This window comes from Chelonus insularis, unplaced genomic scaffold (assembly GCF_013357705.1).
Source record: "Chelonus insularis isolate UGA/USDA-ARS -01 unplaced genomic scaffold, ASM1335770v1 contig_66_pilon, whole genome shotgun sequence".
Taxonomy (NCBI): domain Eukaryota; kingdom Metazoa; phylum Arthropoda; class Insecta; order Hymenoptera; family Braconidae; genus Chelonus; species Chelonus insularis.
Window position 1 is genome coordinate 525736 of NW_023276695.1, and position 26086 is coordinate 551821.

Here is a 26086-nt window from a genome sequence, read left to right on the forward strand (position 1 = left end):
TGAGCCGAATCAATGCGATAAGTTGATTAATAACTCCAAGTATATCGATCTTAGTCTAAAGTTTCGTACACTTGTGCTACTGCAGAGCATCCGGCGGCGTCTGTCAATATTGGTAGTCCTAATTGGCCCGCTTCACGTTTCCATCGGCAATCTCCTGGTCCTTTCAGACCTTTCATTCACTACAGTAATCGCCTTTGAAACCAAATGAAATTGTCCTTACAAATAATCCGTATTATTGATTTTAATTTCATTATAAAATCATTTATGGATTAAGCTTTCACATTTTAAAGCATCTCTGCTCTTCTTAAAACTATTCCCCTGCATTCTCATACTAATAAATACAATGAATTAATTTTTTTTCAATACAAATAAAGCAAATTGACAGCGTTACAAATGTTTATTTATCATTAATGAACTCTAAAAAAAATTTTCTTCTCAAAAGCCTTTGATTGGTCAGTATGTTTCAAAAATAATAAATAAGCAAATTTGTTTTGAAAAGAAAAAAATATAGAACAGACTTCTCAAGTCTATAAAACGAGGTTTATTTCGAAACTTATGACTGCATTGAAGCTGTTCAACTACACTTTTTATTGTTGCTATTTCTATTATAATTATTATGATGTAAATAAATCATTTATTTAAATGCTACTGTCGTAAAGTCATTCATTCATTACGCACGTATTTTAAAACAAACAATATAAGATCTAGTCACAAGATGTTGTGATAAAGAAATAAAATTACACGTGAACAGTGCACGCAATGTCTTTTCATATTCAAATAACGATGTCTAGTCGATTATGTAAGAAAAAAATGGTTTTAAAAATAGGAAATTTTCATTGATGTTAAGGCTGGGTAGGGTAAGTATGTTCAATATAAAAAGGGGTTTTGGGATATTTTTTTAGTCCCTTATTTTTCGGTCACGCGACATTTGTAGGACGCATGCTAATAATGCGAGATATACTCATGCGACGTCTGGCAGCCCTATTATTTTATTTCCCCTCCCTTAAGGGCGAAAATCGATTGGATTGTTGAAGTCAACATGTGATACTGTTTGATAAGAAGCTCTTACGTTTTTAGAATTCATAAAATGTCTGAAAGTACGGTCGTGGGAAAGTGGAAGTGAGCTTATCAGTAGAAGAAAGGATTGATAATTTTATGGAAGGGAAGATTTGATGAGCATGTTTTTTTTCAAATAAAATATAAAGTTTTATACAGTTATATTATTTTTGTACTTTGTTCTGACTGATTATGAACATTTATTATAAATAATGGCTATTAATTATGATTTATTAACACATTAAAGTTAATAAAGCATTTGAGTTTAAAAATAAAAAAGAATATTTTATTTTTAACTTTAATAATTTTTTCAGATTGAGTGTAAATATATGAAAAGCTTAAAGTAAATATTGATATATGAAGTAAACAGAATTAATTAATTGCTCAATATTTGAAAAATCTCACTGAAGTGTACTCTTGATGTTTGATTTAAAAATCCGGAGTACAGGATTAACTCTACATCTTCAAGTAATCTAGAAAATCTTTAATAAAGCTTCAATTTAATCAACTTAATCTTTATCATCCTCTAGTCCTGATCAAATTTTTACAACAGTACAATCATGATCAAGAGGATGATTATTTTTACTTATTTTTCATTGAATCAAAAAATCATCTAGAATCCAATAATTGCAAGGAGAAAATAAAATAAATAATAAAATCCTTTTAGAAACCTGTAGCAGAACATATTAAAATTTTTATTACTTTAATAATCCATTCTTACCATCTAAATATATTTAAAAATTTCAAACCTAGATATTGTTCATATTGATCTTATAAAAAAATATCTATAAATGGCAAGCATATCAAAAATGTAATCAGCATTATTTCAAGATGATTGGCAATTTTCATAGTCAATATTCATCGATCATTTTTAGCTCAAATACGAAATCACGTATTTGTATGATCTATCACGACTTTGAATGATGGTGAAACTATGTACTTTAGAAGCAAACTATACTAGAAGTGTCCGGTTAGTTTCCTCGATGCTGACTGTGGATCAAGTTTTCTGACTTTCACCCTGTAGGACGGTGGTTGCAAAGTACTTGTAATGACACTCGTAACCCGGATTAGTTGTCATGAATGTGGTAATATATCTTGAGAAAAATAGATGAGAGGGTTTGAGTTGTGACAATTCTGGTGAGGTCGAGAGGGGTGACTTTTTATTACCAGAAGTGTCGACATTGAAGGGCAGATCACTCGACTTGGATATACGCTCGTAAACTCCTAGCAGACGTGTCATGGTTGATTCCAAGTATTCTCGTCTATGTATAAAAAGCCATGGTATGTCCAATTTGCCAGAGAGGAAGACTTCAAGAGGGATAAAACGAGGTCGACTGAGAGATTATCATAATAATCGCGATTGTCAAGGGAATATAATAAGTGTCTATCTCAAATTCTTCTAATGCTGAACTCTCCTTTCCGTTTTCATCTTTTTCTTACTCAAACACACTGTTCGTTTCAACCCCCCGTCCTTCTTCTTTATTCCGGCGACTGATTTAATTTCAGATAAGCCGACACGCCCCAGCGTGAGCTTAAGGTTGACTTAAGGTATCGCTTACTTTTTTCTTTCTTTATCTCTCTTTCTCTCTCTTGAGCCCCGATGTGTACAGACGCACTTTTCAACTCTGCATAAGACTAATACCAACTTCCTTTGAGTGAATTAAAATATGTACATGCATAATATTTAAATCTTTTCTTTTAGGACGCATAAATTATCATCACAATTAGCGACTTTAGCTGTTAAGTTTTTTTTTGATTTTGACAGCACTGGTTAATGAGTGATTTGCAAGTGGTAAATTACGTGTCATTATAAGGAGTTTAGGTGGACGAGAAAGAGTGACAGTATGAAAAATAAGGATTCATGATGTTCCAAGTGAAATAAATAGCAAGAAAAAAAATTAAACAATGAGACTTGTTCAAAATTGTATCAATTAATTCAGATATTATGTAATAAATTTCTTCTAAACTAATTCTGTTTTAATTTACTTGATGAATTATTAGTTAGATATTATGAAAAATAATTAATTAGCAATGTCGTCTACTTTTCTCTGAGACAATTGTTTTATTTTCCAAGTATCTGAAAAGGGGAGACTATTTATCATCAGGACTAATAGATTTATTATAAAATGAGGTAATTAAAGGTAGGAAACAATGTGTCCACGGGGTGGGCTACAGTATAAACAAGTTTATTATACAGAGAAATGAGAGAATGTAGAGAGTAATAATAAAGGATACTGAGTTGAAACATAGGATTGTAATACAGATATAAATGACTTATAAGCGACTATTAATGGCATTAAGAACAACGTGATTTGGTTTATCATTACTGCTTAATTATTATGATCGTACACTGTTATTTATGAAGAAAGAGACAATTATGTATGCAGATAGACCACGTGTTGCCAAAACCGAACATGCTACAGCAACGGAGATAAATAAAATTATTTAAATTCAGTTGAATAATAATTCAGTTGGAAAGAAGGAAATTTACTTTCAAGTTTTTTCCTGAAAAAACTATTCTCTGGTTGTAAACAGTTTCAAGAGTATTTCCATTGTGTGATAAAGCTTCTTTTGCTACGACTTTTAACTCGGTTTACTCTTCCATTCTCTCCTATTCGTATTATAACGAGGGAGGATTTTTCACGACGTGCGGACGTTTAAAAACCGTGACAAGCGAATTTGCATGGGACACAGAGATATCATTGAGATGGGAATTGTCATTGGCGATACGTGTATGTGGCCATATGCAATATGCTTTATCAAGAGTTCAAAGTGTATATAAAAGGAAAGGATATATATGTTTCGAATATACAGAGATGTCCTTGGAGACATTGTGGTCGCGATAGTCGATGACATAAACATCGAGAGATATCAAGATTCGAATTATTTTCTTTTTTGTTGTCATTGTCAATAAAAATTTAACCATTTCTCTCGAGACATTAAAGAGAAATAATTTTTTTCTTTGCAGTAATGATGAATATTGTTTAGTTTTAAAAATATATAAATTCTTTTAATCGATTTCTCTCAAGTTATTTTTCAATTTTATCTTTGAATACATGAATGAATGAATGAATGAATAACTAGATGAGAAAGTGACTTGACCTATCCATTTAATTCACACAATAATATTCGTAATGAATCATCTTCATCCAGTGTTATTCTCATTATCATGAATTATTATTTCTTTCCAGCTTCTGTTTTTAATTCTCATGAAATTAAGTCAAAAATTTAATTTTTGTCATTAACAAAACATGGTTTGTTTATCATAATTATGATTTATTTTAGAAATTAACTTATTGATTGGGTCAACGATTTGATTAGAATCCTCTAAAAATCTCCATTTGATGACAGATGTAATCTACCTTACAATTTACAAAATAAACAGCTATTACTAAGATAAACATCATCATCTTCTGTCAACCATACTTGATAGTCTTGCCATGTATCGATTTCCATCTTCTTTCAAGCTATTATTCAATTATCTCACAATTTTATTGATTATATCAGTAATTAACATCACCAAAAGCTACACAAAAGCTTGTAATGTTTGATCTTTGATCATTTCTCAATATTATTAATTCTTGTTTCTTTATGAAAGTTTATTTATATCATAATTGATCATTTGGACATAAATGTGCAAAGAAAACAAAATATTTACAAATAGAAGGGAATTATTTCAATTCATTTTCAATGACTATTCATCTAGATGAAAAATCAAATCTAATTAATAGCTTTTTTTAAATGACCATTTATTTTAGTACACAGCATTCCAACCTCTCTGATTGAACAAATTAAACTAATGAATTAAAACACTAAAATCCAATGCTCCATTGCGATTTTTTTTGCTATGAACAGAGAACCTCTTTGAAAGATTGAAATTTTTCCCGAATTTTCAATATTTTATTGCAAAAAGTCGAGAACATTTTAAATTCATTGAGCTATACAGCTTATTGTGAAGCAAATTAAATTGATTTAATTGGCTAATAAAAATATAAATGTAGAGTAAAGATCAATGAATGGTCGTTATTTATTATTTTTCCATCATTTCAATTCTGAGTTATAAAAAGGCGAAATAAATAAGCTAAAGCGTCTAAGTGACAAGGTCCAATTAAACATTTCAACTAAAATTACTTCACTATTTATAGTAGAATAATTCTAAAGTTCAATGATAGACCTATTTCAAGACTGTAGTGTATAATATCGATTACCTTGATGATACTAGAAAATAGTTAGATAGAAAAAGTTGTTCATTAAAATCATGTTGCAAAGTTCGATTGCTCACTCTTATATTGGAGAAGTAAGTATTTTATTATTATCTACAGAAGAAATCCAGTTAATTTGAAGTTTGTACGCGAGAAGATAACAATTGTTTTTTTTTTTTAATATTGAAGAAGTTGTTGAATAAATAGAAAAAAGAAATAATAAAATAAAATAATGTGCAGTTAGTAAATACGAGTAAAAAGATATAGATACCTAATACAAACTGGGAAGGCAATATCTGAACAATTCATATCCTACGTAAGTGCACGTGGAATCCCCCAACTACCTTGAGTCATAGTCTTTAGTGCTTTCACGAACGTGACTTTAGTAGGAAGCACGTTCGCGATATAGCGAGTCCATTTAGACATGCGTTTCTACCTTCTCACCGCTATATCCTCAAAATTCTTTGACTGTATCCAACCATCGTACTTTTTTGCCTCGTACTTTTTTTTGCTCGCAAGACGTCCCAGGAGAATTTCCTGTGATGAATTTAAACAAGGATTTGCGAGAAGATATATCTAAGGATGATGAACCTAAAAATGTAGGTTTATAGTCAATTATATTGTTTTTCTTGGAAGTTGTTTTCGTGGTCAACATTCTTATAATTTAATTAAAAATTAATTTTCGTTATTTCATTTAATTAAAGTCGTTAAATATTATTTTTACTTTAAATAACTACTACCATGTATTTAGTTGTAATTGTTTTTTAAAATCATAATTAGAACTCTATTATTAATTTATCAATTTAATAAAAAATAATTTGAGTTTGAAAGATTTTTGAAACAAAATTTAATCATGACTCCAAAGTCTTGGAAACAAAATTCAGCAATTTACGAAGTAAAGTGGATTTTGAATAAATTTAAATGCTTTTAAAGTGATTTATTTGATGGTTTTGGTTTTTTAAAGATTTACTTACTATCATTGTCGAAAGTATACATTTAAATTATTTCAAAAACTCTAAGTAAAGAATAAATTGTTAAATTAAACAAAAAATGCTATTTTTGGAGTGCAGACAAATAAAATTAACTGTCGAGAAAATTCTAAAAATTTATCTCTCTCTTTTGTTCTTTGTTAAAAATATTTATCAACATATAAAACGAAATATGAGAACCAATGAAATTCTAGAAAACTGTAAACACGATATTTGCATTTTTTTTTTGCATATTGTCCATTTTACAGCCCAACCCAAACCAAAACTAGCAGTAGAGTATTATCGTATTTTTTCTAGAGCCATTTCTAACTCGTTCCAGGCAATTGCAATGAATCGTAGTGGAATTAGAAAAAAAACAGATCTCATGTGGTACGTAATAAACGGTTCTCGGGTGGTCATGAAAAGCTGACCACATGCATCATTGCACACACACGCGTATATAACCCGTATACTAAAGCAGAAATAAAAAGAGAAATACTTAAAAAGCAACAAAGGGTAGCACTTAAATGTGTTAGATAGGTAACCATAACTATAACGATCATATGAAAAGAAAGAAGAAAAGTAGCTCTCGTGAAGACGTTAACTAAACTAGATCGATACATCGATAAATCAATTATCTGTTCACGTGTCACGTACGTGCCTCAAGTGAATTCTCACGTCCTATCTTCTTCTCTTTACCTTTTTCTCTACAGATTTCTTTTCCATACTCAAGGAAAATGCGTGCCAAAAGCAGTTGAGTCTGATCGAATTTGAATGAGAAAGTGGAAGAAAGACGACTTAATACTATTCTACAAATGGCAAAAGATTGATAGAAAGTCAGTCTTGGTTGAAATAGATGTGGAACAATAACCAAGTCTTTGTGAAATTTCACGTAATTATTTGTGTCCCATTCGCAAACTATTTTAATCATAAATATCAAAGTAAGTCTGTGCTTTTAACTGTGAATTATTATCATTATTGTTATTGTTAAAAAACAGACTTTAGAAAACGTTCATTATAATAATAATTGTCTGATTAATTAATATAAACCTGAGACCTTTTCTTTTGTTGAATTTAAATTTTTGCTCTCGAGTATTTTTTTTCGGTATAAAAATTGTGAATGGAATATAAAAGAATAAAAAATGAAAGAATAGTGTTGTCAAAGTCTAAATCTATTAAAAAATTTACCATAATTTATTTAAACGTAATTAAATAATATTTTTTTTTCGTTCATAATTTTTTATTCATTTAGAATAATTTTCGGGCACTTGAGACTTGGTATAAATTATGAAAATTCATAATTATGGACTTATTAAAGGTTTAGGAAATCTTGTAAATTAACGAGCATATGTCTCAAGAGGGGTTTTCTGTGTCCCCAAGCTTCACTTTGGCAGGAGAAATTTTTAAAAATTCTCGTCACTCTTTATAGAACTCTAGTATAAACGTAAACTTCTCAGCAGCTCTCTCGGATGTGAAATCACTTGAGTTATACAGCAGTAGCGCTGTTTCTTATGTGCTTATATACATAAACAACGATGAGTTAATTAACTTAAAAAATTGTCATGCAAGTTAAAATGATTTCTGTATAGCTAAATTTTATTAATAAAATGAATATCCAATGAATTTAGTTTCTCTTTTCTACCATTATTACTTCAGTGGAATGTGTTTACAGAAATTTCCACTATATATACACGAACGAGGGAAAAAAGACAACATTATTATCAAACGAATGAAACAAAAATGAAGAATCCAAGTTTACATGATTTTAAATCCATTAAAAGTCACATAAAAACCACGAAACATTGTTGGAAAGTTAACTCCTTAAAACGAGTACTTGAAACTGCTTCGGACAGGCATTCAATTAGGGAGATAGTGAAAGTGATCAACTTGATGAAATTCGACGTTTCATAAAGTTTATTGAAGCCTCCAGAGAATCAGGTACATGGTTGACCCTTTTTTTTTCTTTTATCAACAAGTGTATGTGTAAGCTGTTGTGTAATAAGTAGTAAAGCTGGTATATATGGCATGTATAAAGCTGGTTTGCACGCTCAAATAAATGGAAGATTCTCTCAGTGACTTCCAAATTTGGTAAAAGTGTCACGACTAATTCACTTTCGTTATTTAAATTATTCATACCTGTCAATAACTAGAAGTTGTAGTATAGTAGTTTGTACGTTGAAGAGTATTTTAATATTGATATTGAAAGCAACTGCAGTTGTGAGGATTCTATTGTTTGTTTTCTGTGATGAAAACAATAAACTTCAGCATTTAAATGGCTTTGAAATTTTTTTTTGGATAGATTTTAATAATTAAAGTGATTTTAAAGATCAAAACATTTTAAAGTTGATTAAAAAATAATTCGATAGACTAAATTGATTGATAAAATATTTACTTTGTTGTAAATTTTTGTTGAAGAATGTATTTATTAAATATAAGCTATTTATTAATTTGCTTTGATGTATTTATTTAATAGAAGAAATTTTATTTTCGTCTATAAATAATTATCAGAGGAATTTTTTTTCATTATAAATTTATCATTTCTAATTAAAAACTAGTATGATAGAAGCTGATATTAGTGTCAAAGTACCACAACATATTAACTAGCGAAATTTTTATGCAAATTTGTTTGCTTGTAATTAAATGAAGTGGAACAGTTATTGGCAAGTGAACAACAATTACTGGCACCCAGAGTCTATCTCACCCTAATTCATTAATTTACAGTTAAGCTACCGATAATTATAATCTTGCCAACAACTGTATTCTTCAACTTAATTAATAATCACTTCAATACCTAATCAAAGGAAAAAGAAAAAAAATAAAATAAAAATTAATTAATTTATGCAACTGCATCTTTCACTTTTTGAGACAGCAATAATTCACCATTTCCGTAGTAAGTCAGTCATCAGTATTAAAAAACAGTAAATTTCTCTCCAGAGTACTTACAAGCACACCTAAAATAAATGAAAGACTACAAACAACCTCTAAATTGATAAAACTGTCACGACTCACTTTCATTATTCAGATAATTCATACCTGTCGATAACCAAGTGTAATAACAGTACATAGAAATGTAGATAATGGAATTTAGGTGAATAAATATATGATGTTGGCTCTTTAATAAACACCACATGTCCTCAATTAACCGTTTAAAAATAAGATTCTCGTGCTTGAAAATGCTTGGAAAAAAATGTAAACAAACAACATCAATGTGTAACTATTTTGTATGGGGAAATGAAGAGAGAGTGTAAGTACATTATAAACAGATAAATGGGAACGGTATTCTATTCTCATGAGATAAATGTAGATTGCAATGGAGATTGTATCACGTGACAACATCAAATAGTCCAGTAATTACCATTAATTGCGGCACTTCCTGATAGTCGTAATCGTATATTTTAATTGCTTAAATCTATATATATATACATAAAACTATCGTCGTTCTATCTAACTTTGAAGCTCTTCGATTGAACCTAAATTTTCAATAGATACTCAAAATTATTGTTGCTTTTTTTATTAATTAAAAACAATAACGATAAATAAATTTTAATAACTGATTATTTGATTGTTTCAGTATTAAGTAATTTTATTTAATTATTTATTTATTAAAATTTAATTAAACACAACTCTTATGGAGGTATGTGTTATTTATAATGATTATAAAATTTTATGAAATAAATTTTCAATAATTAATTAATCAATCAATAAATCAATTAATTAATTAATTTAAAGAAAAATTGCTTTTATTTCTACAGATAAAAATGAAATGATTTTTTTGTTCATTCTATTATCATTTTTCGTATTCATCGAAGACTGTCGAAAAAAATTCAAATGAATCAATTCATTATAAAAATGTTCATGAATGCAAGCACGAGCGGCCGAATTGATAATTCGTCAGACGGAAGCGACGTGACTGTAAGATTATAGCACCGAGTCCAAGTCAATTGGCGGCAAGTAATGATGTCTCTACTAGAGTCGATGAAGAAGAGGTGTCTTGTCTTCTTGCTTGCCGGCTATGAATGCGGATTTCTCTAGCGGTATAGAACAGACGCAAGAGTAATGGTCGCCGGTCCCAGGTGCCGCGCACGGGAGTCTGCAATTTGCGACGTTTCCGTCCCGGACATTTGAATAATGTCATCCTCTCACCCTATCCCACCTCTCGCTTGGTCTCATTGCTTTTCTCTTCTATTATGTACCTTACGGGCTGCGATGCCATATATATCTATATATACACAGGTCTGAAGATACTGCTATATATTTTTCTACCTAAACGTAAAAAATATGAGACAAAAGGAAATAAACCGTGGAAAAAAATAAGAAAGACACTGAGGAAAATTCAAAGAGAATCGACTCGGCTCGTTAAGATTGCAAATCTCTTTTTGGAGTAGAGGAGAAAAAATGTGTGGCATTCGTTTGAATTTCCCCGTAGTGGCTCGTTCTCGTGTTATGTTGAGAAAACCCCCCAGAGAAAAAGCTCGTTCTCTTTAACTATATATATATATATAAATGTATGTAATGTTGTGAACGTATAGTTGTGTCTATGTGTATGTGTGCGTGCGTGTGTGTGTGTGTGTATTGAAGAAACGAAATAAAAGAACACAATGGAAGAAGGGAGCTTTCTGGAGCAAAAAGGTTTCACTTGTGTGAAATTCCTCGACAAGAGAAGGATTTCGTTGACGGGACCAACGAGGTGTCCTAAACCAATATTCTTACTCAATATCACCTCCCTTCCGTCTTTTTATTCTTATTTCAACTATATCGTTTTATTCTTCTAATACATATATACATGTCTATACAATATTCAGGAAAAAGGTGATATCAAAGTGATAAATCGAATCAAAATAAAAATACTTTTATTGCTATAAATTTTTATCGAATTCTATTCTATAGAAATTAATGAAATTATAAACAAAAATCTCTATTAGTATTTTTTGTTTGTTTTAAAGGAATTTGTTAAAATAAAATTTGAAATAATTGAATTAAATTTATTGGAAATTTTGACATAAAAAAAATATATATTTTATCAAATTTATGTATTTATTATGAGAAAAAAGATATTCTAGTGTCTTTAAAGTTTATTGACGTGAAAAAATATATTTCAAGTATTGAATAAAAATTTAATATGCAATCTAATAAATAATAAACATGTTGTTAAATTATTATCGAACAACTAACACGAAAATTACCCAACCATTGAAAATAAACTCACAATGATAATTTCTCTGCATCTGTTACTCCGTTTTTAATTCCGTTGTTAAACTTCTTTATTTGGATGCATTCCTAATTAAATAGTTCCAAAAGATCGTAACATTGCTGAGTATTTTTTGTACGGTCGATGCTGTGACATCCAATTCTGTGTCTGTTTTACTATTTTAATTCGTAGGTCACATGAAAACCGAATTAATTTGACTGTTATTTAATTATAAACTATTTTTTATATGAGTCTTTCTCTTTTTTCAGGAAGATGTTATTTATTTTTTTAACGAATATTTTTTTCAATAATGGATGACAAAGGATAAAGTTGATTTCATTTGCATTTTTTCCCTAGAGCCTTCTATACGTCACATTAATATCAAAAGAAAGCTGTCACTTTCTATGTAATGTAAAAAAATACTTTACTCACCGAGACAAGAATTTCTTTGTTGTTAATAAATTGATTCAGTTGACGATTTTTAATATCTTTTAGAAGATGTTCTTACTTACAAGATCATCAATTGATATAATTTTATCTCATAAAGCATTAATCCCTATGATGAATTACTTTTGAAAAAGAAAAAAATTTTCAATAGAGCCTTTGAATAAATTGTTCAACAATATTCTCAATGAATATCTATAGTACAATGTTTTTAATAAACTTCAATGATCACTTTTTTTTGTACCATAAAGTGATGCAGTGTATTTTAAACTTCTAGATTAATTCAAATTCTTCTCAATATAATTCTTTAACTATGTTCCTTTGAAAAGTTCGGTTCTTTTGACGTTTTTTAACCTGACAATTCCGTTTTTTGTCGCCTTAATTAGAAATAATTTTTTTTATTATTGTATTTCTAAATTTAATTAAATAAAATTTTAAAAATAACATAATTTATTATTACTCAATATTTTCTTTGCTCATACCTCAATCAATCCGCATTTTTCCAACCTTTTGCTTTAATTAGTCACGTCTTTAATAAAAACAAATGAATTTTAATTAAATTCCAAGATAAAAAGTATCGAAAATCATTAATTATCTGTTACAAATCAAAGCTCGAATTAATCGAAATATTATTCCTATTAGTCAAATAATATATGCCATCATAAACATTCAATATTTACTAATAAATTTCAAACAGCTAATGTTCGAAATTGCCACCGAATGTTAATTAAATAAACCCCATGATTCATAAACATAAAAAAAACCTCAACCAATTCCAAAGAAATCCTTTTCTCTGTTTTCTTTCTATTTGGTTCCAATGTTTGTATCCAAATTAAATACAAATGTTAATCTCTAGCAGTAAATTCCAATCTGACTAATCAATATTGCACCCAATGCAGCCGTAAATCAATTGAGCAAGCATTAAAATTCATCCATTATTGGATTAATTTATAATTAGTGTATATTTTAAGTAAACTAGCGCATAAAGGAAGAAAAATAACGAGTGGTTAAGAAATAAACTTGAGCCACAAATTCACTTGAATCTATCGATCTTTTCGTTCACGTCAGTTTGTATCTCACGAGAGTGAGATTAAAGTAAGTAACGGCGTCTGCAGCCCCTATAAATATTGAACAACCACCGGATTTATGTGCTGAGGGTGTAAAAGAGAACAGAAAGGTATAATATAGTGTGAGGATCAAGAGTAAGGGTCGCGAATACTAGACATCGCGAAGGGCCATTTCAACTGCTAGAAGGACATCTAATTAATGTATTGTTTCAACAACTTTAGTTTTGATTCAACCATGAATATGCATTTTTTTTTATCTCAATCAAATACAATAAATTTCAAATTCCACTATTTTATGATTAACTTTAGAAGTGAATGCTTCTAGTGTTATCTACTTTTTCTTTAAAAATTCATGAATACTATGGTGTTGTTGAAAAAAGATAATCAAATGATACTGACAACAGAAAAAATTGTCTGGAACTTTTGAAACACTACAATAAAATCTAATTTTAATGATTAGTTGAAGAATCGTAGACTTTTAAACCAAGATACCTGAGTTTAAAAAAACGACACCAATGACTTCGAAAGTCACACCTTTGAGCTTGTTATTTTTTTTCAAGTCCCTCATGATTGTTATTTATACCAACATTTATTACACTTTTGTAATTTAGCAAAAAAAAAAAAATTTTCATTTCTGCGAAGATAAAGCGAAGCAGGGGAACATAACATAATGAAAAGACGCCGACCTGCAAAAGCAGCCTCGGAAACTTGTTAGCAGTTGCGTGTCACTTCGTTTACACTTGTTACTGTATGCAGGATTTAATTGACTATATGTATTGAAGATATACGCACCTCATATTCACACTCAACTCTAATAATGTACACAATCTATCGTCTTTCAGGTGGACTTAATTTAGAGCATAAATTTAATGCTTGCAAAAATTTTATTCAACTGCAATAATTTATCTTTGTTACGCGAGTATCTACCAAAAGATACACAATACAATTGCTTCATTTTATTTTTAAAAAACGCCTATAGTGCTTGGGATAAAGGTAAGGGATTTTTGAGATTCATGGATGGCACTGGAGTATACAGAATTTTATGATAATATGAGGTGTCGAGAGACCGAAAAATATTTAAAGTCACTCGAGAGACGTGTATCAATATATAAATTCACATTATATGAATAATTCAGCAATACATGTCTCTCAATAGACGAAGATTCCTCTTCTTTATATTTTTTTTCTGCCTTTTTAACGAGTTTAAGGTCAAGATCAATCAAATGCCAATTGTTGTCATCAACAAGAGAAATGTTGTAATGCTTTTTTCATTTTCTTTTTTTTCGTTAATAATTTTTCTTAAGTGTAACATCAATCATCCGATGGCTTTCTTGAGATGCTTTTTACTCGAATGTTTTTACCAGGTTTAATATCTATGAGGGTAGTTTCATGTTCAACGTAAAACTGTATTAAGAACCAATGAAATACGGGCTATTTGATGGAGTTTTGATCCCAGGTTTTAAGTAATAAATATAATAATTATCTATAAATAATATATTTCTGGTTTTTGTGATGGATTTAATGATGTAGTGTAGAAGGATATGGTGTTTTTGTGAAGGAAAAAGTAATTTGTTTAATATTAATAAATCTTGGAGGGAAATTTTAATTTGTAGCTTGTCTCTAATTTCCGTTAATCACTCCCGTGTTTAGCTAATAAATTTTACCGTTCATTCCTGATTTATGGGTAAAAAAGGCTGCAGTTATTGGTGACTTACGTCCGTTTTTACATTCACTTGTTGATGACTTTATTGACTAGTTGTGATGAAAGTTACGTGATATCTTAGAAAACATTATACTATTTTATCGATTCAGAGAATACAGATGTTTGCTGCTATTTTTTCTTTTAATTCTCAAGTGAGTAATTGTAGAAAGAATAATGGTTAACATCATCATTAACTCATGATCCATCTTTTAGAGTTAATTTTTCACTGTTCAACAATTGTTAAAATAATAAAATAAAATAAAAAACCTTATGTGAGTAATGAATTTAAAAAAGAATTATAAAAGTATAAGCAGTGTCATTTCTAGCTGTCGTGTTTTTCATTGGTTGTCACATATTATTTTTTGTCAATAAAAATATTAATAAAGCAAAGAATAAAAAAATTTAATTAAAACTACCACGATAAACGTAAGCAAAGATTTTTCCAGATTTTTACATGAATAAAAAAGCAATTGGTGGGCTGATGTTTCTAAATAAACAGAATTAAAAAAAATAAAATAATGTTAAGAAGTACACTTTTTTTTAGTGGGATCTAGCAATATGTATGGTAATGCAAGCGCGTATAGGGTGGATGTATAACATCATGAACGCGCATACGTAGCCAGCATTTCCCATGCAAATATTATATACATGCTTGGTTCATCGTGGTAAACATCCTGAAAGCAGTGGGGTCCAAACCCCTGTACATTATTATACAAGCTCGTATATGCACTACTGAGAATATAACGCATCAATCGGAAATCCCACTGCGACTTTCTGCAAATCATTCCGTAATACTTCTGCATGATTTGTTCAAATTTAAATGGAAGGAAGTACATGGGTAATTTCCAGCCTAGATTGAGATGTAAATGGAGAAGAAAATAGTTGTTGGGATTGCTTTCATTACTTTACTATAAATATTTGCCTAAGGTCCATCCTGCAGTGCACAGACGTTCTCCTTCTTAGACTTCCAATCTGTTGTAGCAATTCAATATACTATTTTCGTCGACAGCACTTTAGAAGAATATATTTTTCCATGTTCTCAAAGTAACTTAAAAGTCAATATAACATCTACAACAAACTTTGTTAACAAAGAAATTAATTTATTCTGTTTTAAAATCGAGTCTAATGAGTTCCTAGTAGTAATAAATTATTCGTAATTGAACCGAAAAGTTTCGATTTAACTCCAAGGTTTAAGAAAAATATGAAAACTAAAAAATAGTATAATAATTGATAATAATATTGAATTGGAATAAAACAATACTCAATTATTACTTTAGTTATTTTTTATTCAATTACAAGGTTGGAAAATATTGCTTGGACATAACTGACTAGAAAGAGAGAAATAAAATAAAAAAATTGAATGGGAATTTTTTAATTTAATCCAAGTGAAATATTTTTAAATTATTTTTTTCGATAATTTTAATTTGATATATTAGATACTAATATTCAATCATTTTCAGTATATTTTTATCAACAATAAACCATTTTACTTTCACTAATTTTTTTTTATCATAAAGTATTTCAATATTCAATAAATTTGATTATCTCGAAAAAGGACGATAATGAAATATTCACTAATAAATAAATTTTTTTTAAACCAAAAGCGTCAAGTCAAATTACTTCCGCATGTTCATCTCTCATATCAACACCACAGTAAATGATTAAAGCAATTAATAACTTAAGTTATTAGCACAAGCCTTTTGTATCAACATGTACCTATTACTTGAGACATTTAATAACGTGATATACGTGAAGCGTGGCAATGTGCTCTCGAGGGAAATCTGGTCTAGAGAATAACTCGTTGAAGCATGAAGGTGTCTCGACATTAAAGAAAAAAATACGTGGGCGGTTATGAAAAATTTGCTGCAACATCATCCACTGGAATAAAATCTCCAGCAGTAAAAAAAAAAAAACTATCCAATCAGAACTTGGTATTTTTATTTATTGGACATCTCGATCGTGTCAATGAAAGCTTGATTAACCTTATTTGTCACGGAAATACTACGCAAACGAGAGCCTTTTTTTCTATTCCACCGCAATGACGACGATCTCAGGACAATAAAAGCATAACGAGATTGGACTGTACACCAACGAGGCTTTCAAGTCACCAACAAACAAAGCATCTCTAAATTGGCCTAGATGTTTTTGTGTAAGCCACTACATTTTACGTGGGTGAATTGAAGCCTGAGAAATTGCAGTAAAATGCCAGACGATTCAAACTATTTATTGTGAAAATCTGTGATAAGAAGAAATAAATATAATGTAGAATTGGAGATGTGTAGAGAAATGATAAATTCAAGTTTGATGAAGGAAATTGATGTTCTTATTATTTCCAAAGAGCCCTTGGCATAAGGATTAAATCTCACTTATGCATATTTCTGAAAGCTTCACTAGTTTATGCGTCTACTTCAGTCAAATCAAAAGGAATTCAGAAGTTAGGATTCATGGAGATCTCAATTAAGCGGCTTTGCAAAGCTTTTGGATTGCTGGTTGTATCCCTTGATCTCAGCTTTGTGGAGTCCTATGGTGGACCTTTTTGGACCACGAAACAAACTTTGGTCTTAGCCCTAATGCCCTTTCTTCCGATTAACCAGACGTTGGAGATAAAGATGGTGAGTTTGGAGTGGAAAATATCCGTCTTATGTAGCATCATGTACTCTAAATTTTCATCTAGAATTTTGTGCTCTTCTTTTCTCTTTTAACACTTATTTCTATCAAGCTTGCTAACTCTGCTTACTTCCAAACGGGACATCTCTGCTAAATCCTTTCTTTGGGAGGTTCTTTTACTTTGTAAAGTTTAACTTTTATCTACTTTTTCTCATTAATCATGAATTTTCTTCAATTACTCTTATTAAAGGAAGAACAAATTTTTCATAAATTACTAATTAGTGATTAACTGATAGTTATAATAGGAAATATTAATTTAAATATTTAGCACACTGAAGTACTTTTTAAAATTTAAAGAAACTTTTTTTTTATTTCCATTAAGTTGATGTAGAAAAGTTGGCAATTATCGGTGGATTATTTTTTCCAGAAGTAGTTAAAGCACTAAATTTTCGTCAAAAATACTACGATTTTAGTTAACAAAGACTTTTTATGAAGCTAAGAATTTTTAATTTTGGATGAAGTCATTGAAAATTTTTTTCATGTCCTCTATCATTCTCGAAAAAATTCCAAAAGGAACCATTTTGATTGTTCCTCTATTCCATCTCAAAGTTTGAATGCATTTGCAGCATGGGAATTTTTTTTTCAAATCTGAATAAAGCATCTACAAGCTTTCTTTCTCTGTAAAACCCTTTTCTATTCCTTTTGTGATGGAATTTCAAAAAAATATTTAAAATTAGTTTTTATAGTGAGCTTTAAAATCTACTTTGATTTAAAAAAATCCATAACTTTTTCAACAAAGTACAGAGCTTTAAAAATATTTCAATACTCCACCTTTATCTTATTGTTTTATCATTAACCAATGTAAAGTATTTAAAAAAAATATATATTTCTATTAATAAAATAACGACGAATCATAATTCAAAATGTGGTATTGCAATTTTTACCCTTTATTTCTTTACTGATAAAAGAACCTCCTCAAGATAAGCATAGAAAAGTTGTTCTGAAGCAAAACTCACCATGCAGTTGAGCAAGTGACTGAAGCGCAGTGGCATTACAGTTGATAAATCCTGCAACAAAATAATTCAACAATTATTTTTTGCTATGCATATTAAATTATAAATTATCTTATTTATCATTTATTAATGTATGCAAATAGTAAAAAATAGAAAGTATTTGTCTATTTATGTATGCAAAGTAGGAATAGGAAAAAAAAAAGAAAAATACTACAGTAACTTCAGAAGAAGTTTAGCAGTTTGAGTCTTGTCTTCCGGCGAAACTCGTTCGTGCCAGTAGTAGAACCCGTTCGAAACTAGAGTTGGAGATACGTCAGTTCCTAATCTCTCTTTTGCCTCGTCCTCAACAAATATCTCGCTATTCCAGAATAAAACTTGTAGACGAAAGTTATATTCTCTGACTTTAAATTATCAAATTTATTCCTAAGAGTCGCTCAAATCAGTTTCAAATGACACATTTACATGATATTATAGTCATATAATTATGTTTTATCCAACTCAAAGCGAAACTTTTTAACATCCAACGACTTTTCGCAAATAATCTTTCCTCCTTCTTTCAACTGAATAATTTAACTGTAGATATTCTATGGAATTTTTTTAAAAGAAATATAAAATCTTTTGCAGAAGCTAATTTAAATCCTATAAAACAATTTTATGGGAACGTGTGTTTGTGCAGTGAAGTAAGGAATTGCTTATGAGGAAAGAAATTGACTCAATAAAAAAAAATTTTTTATCATAATATTTATTTCAAATTTATGCATTTCTTTTTATGATAACTGTTGACAACATTCAATGCATAATAATCCATAATAATTTTCTGCTTTTTATTATTTTAAATAAATTTTTTTTTGTTGAAGAAAGTATTTTATCGACAAAGTCAATAGAAATTGAATTATTAACACTAGCATGGAATTAAATGCAGTCATAGTTGAAATTATTACCATTACATCAAGGTAATATTAATGAGATTGAGTATTAATGAGTTAATAATTATTTCATAAATGTTATAATGTTAGAAAATTTAATTAATTTGTAAAAAACTTGAATTTAATCAATGTGAATAACTTAATTATACAATAAATATTTAGTTAAAAAAATAAAACATGATAGATTTTTGATGTGATAAAAATATTTAACAATCATTAATATTATCTATAATCATGATTAACGAAAAATTAATATTTGTTCAACGATTAATTAATATTTTACTTTGTTTATAAAACGATTTTCCTTTAAGTTATTACTATATACAATTATTGTTTTATTCTACGGCTTCATTGAAGATAATTGAGATATTGTTTGGAATCCACATATTAATTTTCAAGATAAAATTACGCTGCTTTTCACATTCCAATGTAATTAAATCTGATTAAATACGAAAATTAACGTTGTTATCATTTTTTTTTATATTATTCTCAACTAATATTCTTTTAAAATATTTACAATAATCTTGTTATCAACAGACAGCTTTAAACACTTTTATAAATATTAATATAAAAAGACAATTTATTTTATTTTAATTCATCGTTGAGTTGATTCATTGTCAATAAAAAAAGCAAATGCAATCATTTTTTACCTGATTCATTCATAAAATAAATTATTAAGTAAATTTTCGAAGACTTGACCTCATAAATATGCTTATTTGAGTATAAAACACTTAATTAAAAATATATTTTATAAATAATTCAAAGTGGTTATTTATAACAGGAAAATTGAGTGTGGAAAAAAAAAGAAAATGAATGTATTTTTCTCCAATCCAAGATTAAAATTCCAACTTATTTTTCTCACTCTCCTCCAAGAAGTCATTTAAACTCGAAATCTCTTTAAGATTAATAAAATACATTCAATGTAGATGAATTATTTCCTCGACATGTACACCCATTCTATCATTCAGAAGCTGTTTTGAACGTTATTAATAAAGATTGTATTTCTCGGAATAAAAGTGTTTGAGGTAAACGAACGTGTTATTGTACAACATGATAGTAAAGATCGTGTTGGAGACTGTGTGACACACAGATCGCTTGTGTAATCATGATGATCAAGTCAGCCACCACAAGAGAATCTTCACGCCTATGGCATGACACTATTCTCAAACATACATATCTACACAGTGGTGTATAATCGTTGGGAATGATCGCCCGTAGGCTATCAAGACGTTGGATATGCATAAACAGGAAAGCAAGTCACGATGAAAGGGTGAGAAATGATGATAAATTTTTTTTTTCTCCTTTAATTATTAAGTGAAAATAAACGGTTTTATTTAATATTTAATAGTCTATTTAATAGACATGAATTATCAGCATTGAAATAAAATTCCAACGATCAAATAGATAGACTGATATAATTGCGTCAGACATAAAGATCATGGAGAAGCCAGGTTACGGTCTGATGAATAAAAGTTGAGTTACTCAATTCAATACTGAGTGGTTAAATAAAAGGAAAAAAGTACTAAAACCCAAGTGGTGGAATTTAATGAGGCGTTTAATGAACATGCGTAATTGTTTCTAATTGCTGATCACCATCAGACTGTTTGTCTTATTATTCTTTTTTATTTCTTTCGCACGTGGTTAAAAACTCTCAGGGGAGAAAAACACGACAATGATGCTCGAGTGTCAGCAAAGTGACTTACTTTTCCATACCCACCATCAAGACCAGGAGAAAATGTACTATAGAAGATCCATGAAACCATGACCATTTGACTTTTTGCCAGAAACTCTAGTGTCTATGAAAAATTTTCAAGCTTTCTCTTTCTCAATTTCAGTAAGATCGATTGCACATTTATTTATTATTTTGTTGACTAATTAAATTATTGACTAAAAAGTTGAGGAAATAGAAAATAAAAATACTTTATACTCTAGTGGATAAAAGTTATCAGCAGAGTGAATTTATGGTAAGCATTAATTTGATCTACATGTAGAATCACTTGGTTTCATCTAGTTCGATGGTATTGAGAGCAACTTTATCGAACCCGGTAGTGTAATAAGTCTGAAATAAGTACAGAGAGGATACGATTTACGTATGAATACAGTCGACACGATTTCGCTTTCTAAGATTCATCGTAAGCCTGCATCAACTTGGAGGGTCTGACGAGAGAACTAATGGCTTGACGATCTCACCATCGTATCTAGCGATATATCGAAACCACCCTTGGATTTACGTGTGCGGTATTGAGACCGTGAGAGTTTTAAACACGGAAGAGAAACGATTAGAAACACAATTATGTCGCCGTTTAACGGTTTTATGTATACATACTTATCCATGCTTGATAGTCACATGAATAAATTTATAGGTTTTAACATTGGCGTGAATTATTGCGTCCTTTTCAACATGTGCTTACATATTGGAGACGGCTGTTGGAAGGTTAAAGGTGCAAAGTTGAGCAAATAAATTAAAGACAAAATCATATTAAGTAACTTCATTACATAGAGAAAACTTTGTTGAAGTTTTTTTGGATTAATAGCAAACTAATGTTGCTATACAATGCATGAGAAATGTTTGGAATTGACAGTGCATTAATTATTATTTCATTTTTGATGAATTATAATAAACAATAGCTGGATAGGAGAATTTTTAATAAATTGCTTGTCGCAATAAATCAATACAAAATGAAAGTTAGAAATGGTTTTTTTAATTGTTGAAAATAAAATAGAATTTTTTCCATTTAAAATTCATTAAAGACTTTGATTTATTTAACTGCCATTTATATTTTATGAAAATGATAATATTATCTAATCTAACTAGGTGACCAATTGAGGACATGATGGGGAAATAAGTTACCTGATTAAAAACATAATATCCCAGGGTCAGAATGAGTTTCTAATCAAGATGTTGGTTCCAGAATTTATGAATGGATTAAACTCGTTAAATATATATATTTTTTGCTTTCTTACTTTCTTCGTTTATTTTATTATTATTATTTTGCCTACATTGATTAAGTTAGAATTTTTTCAAATTAACAAACACAACGAAAGTGAAACCATAAATATTCATTGAAGTTTAAATCAATTTAAAAATCAGAGTGAATAAGTTTCCTCAATTAACCCCAATAAAAATTTTCTTTCAAATCTAGAATAAAACGATGCATTCAAAAATGAAAAAAAAAGAAAAGTGAGTAGAAATTGAAAGAGAAATCAAAATGGCAAAGAACGTCTTATAAGTTTCGCATTGCGCTGGTTAATTTCCGCCCATCAATCCTGCAAATTACCAATCTTAAATCTTCATTTCAATGAACTGACAACTTAAAAATTAATAACCCCTCAACGTGGATTTTTTCTCAACATATAAATCGTCTGGATTGATTCCTCAATAACGGAAGTCCGGGTTCACGACCCTTCCGATGTAATGTAAAGGCGTGAACTTAAGGCTGAATTATTCGTTGGCTCGATCATCCAAAAGGTCGACAAGAGTATCGTGGTGGGATCTCGAGCACGCGGATAACCTCAACAGGAGAAAGAGAAGTAGCAAAACAAAGAAGATACGATCATTGTCGTCTTCTATATTCTCAACTGTCAGTTCTCTGTCTATTCGTTGCTCTCTCATCTCAGTGACTAGCGGTATCGTCCTACCATCATCAACGAGAATCAAGAGAAGACTAAAGATAAAGAAGATTCACTTCTTACATTTCATTTTTTCTTTCTCATACTACACTACTCCTGGCTATTCTCCTGCCGTGGGAATCATCCGTACTTGCCACTTTCATGGCACTTCAATCTTAGCTATTTTCTTTCTCTCCTCGTTCATTCCAATGCTACGTAAAAAATTGCCAACGCTACAAAGCTAATTAATTCTTGAAAAAATTTTATTTATTTTCATTGAATTTTTTTATCTCGGTGACATTTCATTTGATAGCAGCAATGACTGAGAAAGTAATGACGGCTTGTTATTTCTCACAAAAGAAAGGAAAACATACACTCATATGTGTACATAGGCAAATAAACACATTTATCGTGTATAGAAAGAAACATATATGTCATAAGTAAAAGCTTCCCAATTTATAATTCTGCAAAGAGCTCAAAAAAAAACTCTACGTCATAAAAGTGACAGAAAAGTTCATTAATATTACGGAAGAAGAATAAGTGAAAATGACTCTTGATCTTTTCACTTCTCGCCTGGTGTATTTATCAAGTTCTTTTGTTGTTAACAATCTAGGATGGCATTAGAGTTGAATCATGAATTTCCGCATCAGATGTACATAGATATATGTGTGCATACGTGATGCACTAGAAAATGTTTTTATTACAAAGAAGAGTCAAGAGACTTAAGCGATCGAGATACTTGTAGCATGTGTTTGAAGATCTTTGCAAGTGCTCTCTTATATGCGAGTCAGCAGCTCAGAATACCGACAGATGCTAGACGAGAGCTTAGAACCCAATGATTTGCAATCCTCATGTCATTCACCTTATGAATTCTCTTTCCTTATTCTCCATTCATTTTCTTCGTCATCTCATCTTCGAGAGACCAGGATTGACTTGATCCACGTTTAAGTGAATTTTATTTGTAATTGCAAAAATAAATCAACACATTCTTTTAGCTAAGAGTCATTACTTTTAATTGCTATAAATATTCTCATTAATCACAGTAATATTTTGTAATTATTTATCAATGTAACTGAATAGCAATTGTCTAGATTAAATGAGAGAAAAAAAAATTTGTGAGTTCAGATAGAAGAGAAAATTGAGTGATCCTTTATTGAAAGTTTGATTTAGTAGGCTGAGGAAGATTTTATCAGAATATTTACTGAGTGCAGTGAGTATTTAATGATTCAAATAGAGAGAATACTTGGTTGGAGATGTTCATTGAATTGATTTATGTGATTTTCAATAGATTCATTGATAAACAAAAGTAAATATTCCATTATTACAGAATAAAGTCATTTATTAGTTATTGAATATATTCTCCAATCCAATATTTTTTTTTAATCGTTTAAAATTCACCGAATACTTCTTTTTTAGGGCATCAGTTGAGATAAAAATATTAAAAAATTCCATTACTCAAATTTTTTAGAGATAACATATGGTTTATTGGAGCTGAATTAATAACAAAATCAACATCTCGATGATTAAAATAATTGAATTTATTGGTAGCTCTATCAAGAGTATATTGGAATCAATTTGTCAATTTTCACATCCTAATATTCTTCAACAATCAATGGAATCATCAAATGAAACTTCTAATCCAGTAAATAACCCATGAAATGATAGATGTAATCTTTAAATACCAAAGCTGCTAAACAATCACTAAATCGACTTTTTTAATTCACTGATGAGTCAGCAAGAATCACTAAGATAATCTTTAAAAGTATCAGTCATCTGCTGATCATCAATCTGGTGGAGAATTTTATATTAAACACTGGAAAATTCAACCATAAAATTTATTTAACACCAGAAAAAAGTGTTAAAACAACAATGAAACAAATCAATGTAAACAATATTTCCTTTTTTATCATTAATAATTACAACACAATTATTTTCTATCAGTTGTAAAGTACACTTTCCAATCAATTCTAAAAGAGAAAAAGAAAAATTGTTCAGTCATCTGCAAATTATCGATTGTTTATTAGAGCATTTAGAGTATCTGGCTGACAATATCACTGATATTTCCACTAATTGTCAATGACACACATTATCACAATCCAAATCAATGAACTTTCACTGACAATCAGTAAATGTGCACTGATTCATCTCAAGAAAGTCTACTGAAAGAATTTCTTACAGATGTAGTGTAGAATCGAGAACTGGAAAAGACAAGCAACGAAGCGTTCATGCGTTGGACCATCGAGTCGTTTTCTCTTGTCCAAAGAAAAACAAGACCCTTTTGGCCTTTCGCCAAGTCTTGATATCATTCGATCAACTACACAACATAGTCTATTTCACATTATAGTCAATAATTCAGAAAGAAATTAATTACAAGACAAGCGTGTGAAAAGTATGATTTGTTACACTTATTACATAGCCTGTAGCATAATAATAAGCAAGTTGATTTATTAAAGAAAATAAATGTATGCATAATAAATCCAATCTCAGTTCATAAATACTATTTCGCAGTTGAACAAGTGTAAAAAGGCACGTGGTGAAAGTTGTCGTAGGAAAGCAAAAAAAAAAATATTCATGAATTAATAATAAATAAATTGGCAGAGATAATTAAATGTATAACAAGTTGAACTTGATCATCTTGGAATATTAATGTTTCCTGACTTGACTTGGTTGTATAAATTGCTATAATTTATTGAGATACAATCACGATAAATTGAAAACAGTGTTTAAGGACAAAAAGCTGCATACAAGTATGACACTATTAATGAATAAATAGGAGCATGAAATAGAAATAAATAAAAAAGAATAAATCAATTCCTTTATAACAAGCATAGGGTATGCTGAGTATTAGAGTAATAATTTTAATCGAAGGACAATTGGCCCCTGTGGCATGATCTCCACTACGAGGCCTTCATCGAGACCTTGTAATAGTTGCATGGAATTGCTTCATGCCTATTACATGCAATATTGCCAGTAATTAACACTTGTGAGATTTCCGTAGGCAAGAGACTGTCCATATGATTCTAAGGATTCAATGGATAATACAGTGAAACATATCGTTATGTATTTCATCTTCATGAGTCTATTCATCCAATCGCTGTATCATGGAATTCAATCCACTAATTGAACCAATTACAAGTGCGTCCAATATGCCTGGCTAAGCATGAAAATTGATTCCTGTTGACAGTGTATTTCATGGATTTCATTGGAGGTTGATGGCTCATCATTCATACAATAGTAATATCTATCTTCTTTTTAGTTTGACAAAGGTGAAAGTGTCAGCAAGAAGCTAAGTAAGTCGTGGACT

At 29.7% G+C, this 26086-nt stretch overlaps 1 protein-coding gene across 1 annotated transcript in view; it reads right to left on the reverse strand.

The window, feature by feature from the left end:
- orb2 overlaps positions 1–26086 on the reverse strand; it is a 128101-nt gene that overhangs the window by 19968 nt on the left and 82047 nt on the right. The window contains exon 4 of the mRNA XM_035089340.1: positions 18251–18301. Coding sequence (XP_034945231.1) covers positions 18251–18301 — 51 coding nt within the window. The remainder of the gene's footprint in view (positions 1–18250; positions 18302–26086) is intronic.